Source organism: Papaver somniferum, chromosome 10, assembly GCF_003573695.1.
Source record: "Papaver somniferum cultivar HN1 chromosome 10, ASM357369v1, whole genome shotgun sequence".
Classification (NCBI taxonomy): domain Eukaryota; kingdom Viridiplantae; phylum Streptophyta; class Magnoliopsida; order Ranunculales; family Papaveraceae; genus Papaver; species Papaver somniferum.
This window is the reverse complement of record NC_039367.1, coordinates 89,448,468-89,454,467: the sequence shown is the minus strand read 5'-3', so window position 1 is coordinate 89,454,467 and position 6,000 is coordinate 89,448,468. Positions and strand designations below refer to the sequence as shown.

Sequence of the window (6,000 nt, the reverse complement as noted above, 5' to 3'; positions counted from 1 at the left end):
GATTTATGCAAATTGATTTTACTCAAAACATATAAGATCCAAGTAATTTTGAACATAAACAAAGTTGATATACAACTTGTCAAAATCATATTATTCCTTGACAAAGTAATACAAAATTACCTCTATAAAAGATTATTGCTCATGTCATAGGAATCGTTCGCTAGCTACATGCTTAATTTATCATGAGAATTAAATTTCAACTAAATATCCTCTAAGTAATCACTACTACGGGTTCTCATGATATGCTCAAAATGATATCACATCACTAATCAAATGTTGCTAGACATAATCAATAGATTACACGCATTTCACATTTTCTAGACAGACATGCACAAGAATTTTCCAAATGCCTTATCTCTCAAACCGCATATCCAAATTAGATAAATAAAAAAGGGATTTAAAGATAAGATCCAGAACTAAATATCTTACTTAGATCAACATTTCCAAACACTCATAGTTATGTCATAAAGAATTAATTTTTCAGCTGAGTTTTTTCTACCCGTCAGAAATTTCAAAAACATTTTACAGTCTAGTAAAATATGTAAAAATTACTTTTACAACTCCAAAAATCATAAGAATTGGTGGGGTGAACAATAAATATGTTTCCTAGTTGTTGTAAAAATAATTCAACAAAACTCTTCTTGAGTTAAGAGATAAATCCAAAAACTCTACAACTCAATATAACTTTAACTTTTGTTCTTTATCAGATTTTGTAAAATATTAAAAAATACTTTTACAATTCTAGAAAATACGAAATTTGGTGAGGGTATCAATCAAAATGTCTACTACAACTTGGTAAAAGGATTTAACAAAATTCCTTATGAGAAGATTCTCACATTTAGTGGTTATGTCTAGTGAAAAATAGTGCATGCTTTTTCTTTAATCAGAAAACAACTTTTCAGAAAAACAATTTTTGCTTTTGTCAGAAAACAACTTTTGCATTTATCATGAAAAAAAGTTTTTGCTTTTTGTCAGAAATCATCTTTTGTTTTAAACCAGACAACTTTTGCTTTTATCCAAAAACAACTTTTGCTTTTATCGATTCAAAAGAAAAAACAAACCCGTTTTTTTCCAACAGGGAGCATACCCAGCGCAGGAAGGTTCTCACAGCTGCTGCAATCCCATAAATATAACGAAACCAAATTCGGAAGCAGGCAACAATTAGACGGTGAACTCATCCACTTTGGAAAATTTAAACCCGAGAATCCATCAATTTCCAGCAGTCTCAAATTTGAGTGAGGTTGAAGACCTTCTAAAACCATATCATCATCTGCATTACCTTTATTGTAGCTCCAATTTAGCTGTAATTCTCTCAAATGTAACTTGTCCTGTAACTTTCCTCTATGTGCATCTTCAATTCCTCCTCTCGCATTCTCTAACTTTGCTATATGCAACACCTGAAGAGAATTAAGCACTGCTAACTCTTGTATCCCACTATGAAAAGTGTCTGCTTGTACCACATATGACTTCAACGTTTCGAGGCAAGTAAGCTTTTCCATACCTCTGGGCATTATATCTCCGTGGTGTGTAAAACGTCTTAGTTTCGGCCAATTCTTTATTTCTTTTGGAAGCTCTCACTCCCCTCCGAATTCCACTATCTCTAAATTGCATAGGTTGCTAATGCAGGATTCGGGTATTACTATGATCTTAGTATCTCTCAAATCCAGGCACCTTAATCTTGTCAAATCTCCTAGTTCTGCAGGTAAGGCATCTAACTCATTACAGCTCATAATACTCAACGTCATTAAATTGCTAATGCAAGTTATGGAATCGGGTATTTTTGCAGTTAATGAAGACGAAAGGTTAAGGTAACTTAAATATTGCAACAACCCAATATTTTCTGGCAACGCTTCAAATTTATGGCACTCATGAAGATCCAATGGCTGTTAAATTATCATAGCTTAGTTTCAGAATAGATAAAACTTTTTTATTTGTGAAAACTACAGCCACAGCCATTTTCTCAGCTTCCACCACTGTCAAACCCACGCGTGTAAAAGTTCACGCGCGCACCCAAAATCGGCGTATAAATTCTGCCGAAACCCAAAATTCAAAATTCAGTTTTCTTTTTATTTTATTTCCAAGTTTAACCTCACTTTATGTTTTGAGATTTTGTATTGAGATTTTGTTCTGAGAGATTGAGATAGAGCCGGAGCGAGAGCTGAAGTATTGAATTATCGAGAGTTGAGAAGGATCTGATTGAGAGATTCAATTTACTCAACAAAGATAATCTGAAATTCAAGCTCAGGTTCGTTCGTTTTATCTTTGATTCTGATCTTGTTTAACTTGGATTCTGATCTTGTTTAATCTTGATTCGATTCTAAGTTTTAGTTTCTTTAAGATTATGATATATTATTCTAAGTTACAAAGTTTAATTTAGGTTTTAGAATCGATTTTTAGATATTTTAAGCTTGATTTTGAATTTACGATCAATGTAGATCTTTTCGATTCAATCTTTTAGTTTCGATTTCACAGAGTTCCAACTCCATTGCACTGTTCTCATCTCTAAAGTTCTCCAGAAACTGCAACATGATTTAATAACACTCATCAGGGAAGGCATATCTTTATATGCATAACAGGTTATGCAGATACTCTAAACAATGCATAACTTGTCATGCAGTCAAAGTTACGCAGTTATGCATAGTTGTTTTTACTGCATAAGCAGTTATGCATAATAAGTCATGCAGTTCTGCATAGTTGATTTTACTGCATAACCAGTTATGCATAATAAGCTACCAGTTATGCATAGTTGATTTTACTGCATAAGCAGTTATGCATGATAAGTTATGCAGTTCATCATGTTTGCTTTTACTGCATAACCAGTTACGCATGATAAATTACGGAGTTCAGCATGTTTGCTTTTACTGCATAACAAGTTATGCATGATAAGTTACGCAGTTATGCATAGTTTTTTTTTACTGCATAACCAGTTATGCATAATAAGCTACGCAGTTATGCATAGTTGATTTTACTGCATAAGCAGTTATGCATAATAAGTTACGCAGTTATGCATAGTTGTTTTTACTGCATAAGAAGTTATGCATAATAAGTTATGCAGTTCTGCATAGTTGATTTTACTGCATAACCAGTTATGCATAATAAGCTACGCAATTATGCATAGTTGATTTTACTGCATAAGCAGTTATGCATGATAAGTTATGTTGTTCAGCATGTTTTCTTTTACTGCATAACCAGTTATGCATGATAAATTACGGAGTTCAGCATGTTTGCTTTTACTGCATAACAAGTTATGCATGATAAGTTACGCAGTTATGCATAGTTGTTTTTATTGCATAACCAGTTATGCATAATAAGCTACGCAGTCATGCATAGTTGATTTTACTGCATAGGCAGTTATGCATGATAAGCTACGCAGTTATGCATAGTTTATTTTACTGCATAACAAGTTATGCATGATAAGTTACGCAGTTATGCATAGTTGTTTTTACTGCATAACAAGTTATGCATAATAAGTTATGCAGTTCTGCATAGTTGATTTTACTGCATAACCAGTTATGCATAGTAAGCTACACAGTTCAGCATGTTTGCTTTTATTGCATAACAAGTTATGCATGATAAGTTACGCAATTATGCATAGTTGTTTATACTGCATAAGCAGTTATGCATAATAAGTTATGCAGTTCTGCATAGTTGATTTTACTGCATAACCAGTTATGCATAATAAACTATGCAGTTATGCATAGTTGATTTTACTGCATAAGTAGTTATGCACATTATTTTTCCTGCGTAACATATGTTATTTAAAAGTAAAACACATGACCTATTATGCATAACTTGTTATGCACATTTTCTTTGTACTGCATAACTAGTTATGCATTTTTTTTTTGCATCCGCAGTGATTTATGATAAGCATAACCTTTGATGCATCTGCATAACTAGTTATATGCACTTTTTTTTGTACTGCATAACTGGTTATGCACATTTTCTTTGTACTGCATAACTAGTTATGCACTTATTTTTTGTACTGCATAACTTGTTATCCACCTTTATTTTTGTACTGCATAACTGGTTATGCACATTTATTTTTCGTTAACTGAAAGTGAAAGTATCAAAGGAAAATAAAATGTTGATTTTGTTTGTGTTTCGTTCATTTTTTCGAAATGTTGTTTCTAGGATTTGTAAACTGTAAGTAGTTTCTCAGTTGGTTTTTTAGAGTATGAAATTGATTTTCTAGGGTTTAAATGGAGAAAGAAATTTACTCTCCAAATCCGTTACAGAGTTTTTGGAGAAGGAGAAAAGAAACCGCTAAGGGTAATAGAGTAACTACGCATTTTCTAAAAAACTTTGAGTGCGACAGTATTCAAAATTAATTATGGACCTGACGGTAAGAAAATAAATTTTTTCGGGCCTGCGCCTAAAATTCTCTTTTTATTTTCTGGCTGAACCCACAAATTCTTATCATTATTGATTGAAACCCAGTAGCTTTCTTCTCTTTTCAAGTATAATATACTTCCAAGAAAGTTTGCCGCAAGTGGTAAGCCATCGCATTTCTTTGCTATGTCGCGTCCAATATTTGACATATTTTGAGTAAGTGCTGCTCCACCTGGAAATGAATTTTTTTTCTGCACTATAGACCAACAAACATCATCGGGTAATTTTTGTAAATTATGGACCTTGCCAGCTTGCCCCCAACAACAGATGCAACTTTGTGGCTGCGTCTGGTGACTAATAATTTGTTGCCTTCAACACCATGGACAAGGAATCGCTTCAGTGTTTCCCAATCTCCGACGTCCTCGTTCCATAGATCATCCAGTACTAACAGGTATTTAGTACCAATTAGTTTCTCCTTAACTCACCTCGCAAGCACATCGAGGTTTGACGGATCTCCACATGAAATGCCGGTGATGGACTCTAAAATTTCCTTTAAAATCCTATAAACATCAAACTTGTCAGATACGCAGACCCACATTTTTTGTTCAAAGTGTGTTTCTATTGACTTGTCTTTGTACACCGAGCTAACGAAGTCTTGCCCAGACCTCCCATACCCACAATGGACACAGCCGAAAGTTTCTCTTGACGAGAAGAATTGTGCCATGATGTTGTTGATGATGATGGAGACACTGTAGGCAACATTTTGTCAGTCAGAATCTTTACTATTTCTGATGTTGCGTCCTCCCTACCTATAAGTACAGAATCATCTACAACAGATGTAGTTGGTCGGTTACGTTGCTCCCTAGTTTGATAGACTTGAGACGTACCCCCAACGACATTCAACATATATCTGACTTGATCATTGTAAATTTCATCTAAGCTTTTGTTTATAGCTCGGATTTTAGCAGCCATCTTAAAATTAAACACAACTGGTTTGCAGGATTTGCTAATAAAGCCACGTACCTTATGCTTGAGCTGACTTCCTCTTTCGCAACGGCTCATGGATTCATAACAGAATTCATCCATAAGATCATCGGCATCGTAAACAACGTCTTTAAGCCTTGTGAACCAAAGTCTGACAGTAGCATCCGTTATTTGTTTCTCCTCGGCATCAGAAATCAAAGCTTGAATTGACTCCAAGGTTTTCCCGAGCTTCTTTAGGTCATCTTTAACATCCCATGCCTGACCAATTTGTTGAGAAATGACCGGGAGCAGTTTCTTCAAGATTTCAGTCACGCCATTAACAAGAGTCCCTTCCAAAGTCATCTTGTAAGAAAATCAAACACAAAGATTTACTGAAGATATGATGATGATGAGACAATAGAAAGCGAAGATAAGTTTTTCTCAAATGGGATAGTTTGTAACTTTAGAATGCCTCTTCTCCACAAATGGATAGTTTCAATCACACAGTGGTGTCAATTATTAAAGGTTAGTGAATGCGAGTGAAAATATATGGAACGTGGGCGGCCTATTTGTCACTATCAGGTCAGTATGTAACTTTGTGTATTCCTGTACTTTTGACTCATTCACTGTACACCAAATTTGACGAATACATATCACTGATTGTGAATTACATTCCAACAATCCATGTTCTGAAAAAATAATACTTGG

The 6,000-nt window shown here is 34.3% G+C and overlaps 1 protein-coding gene across 1 annotated transcript; it reads right to left on the bottom strand.

The window, feature by feature from the left end:
- Window positions 1-4,279: 4,279 nt before the first annotated feature.
- Window positions 4,280-5,655, bottom strand: LOC113315903 (putative disease resistance protein RGA1). Its single transcript, XM_026564145.1, has 2 exons — window positions 5,353-5,655; window positions 4,280-5,078 (listed from the first exon to the last, which is right to left on the bottom strand). Exons 1-2 carry the CDS (start codon window positions 5,653-5,655, stop codon window positions 4,974-4,976), a joined length of 408 nt encoding a protein of 135 aa, XP_026419930.1. The 3' UTR covers window positions 4,280-4,973.
- Window positions 5,656-6,000: the final 345 nt, after the last annotated feature.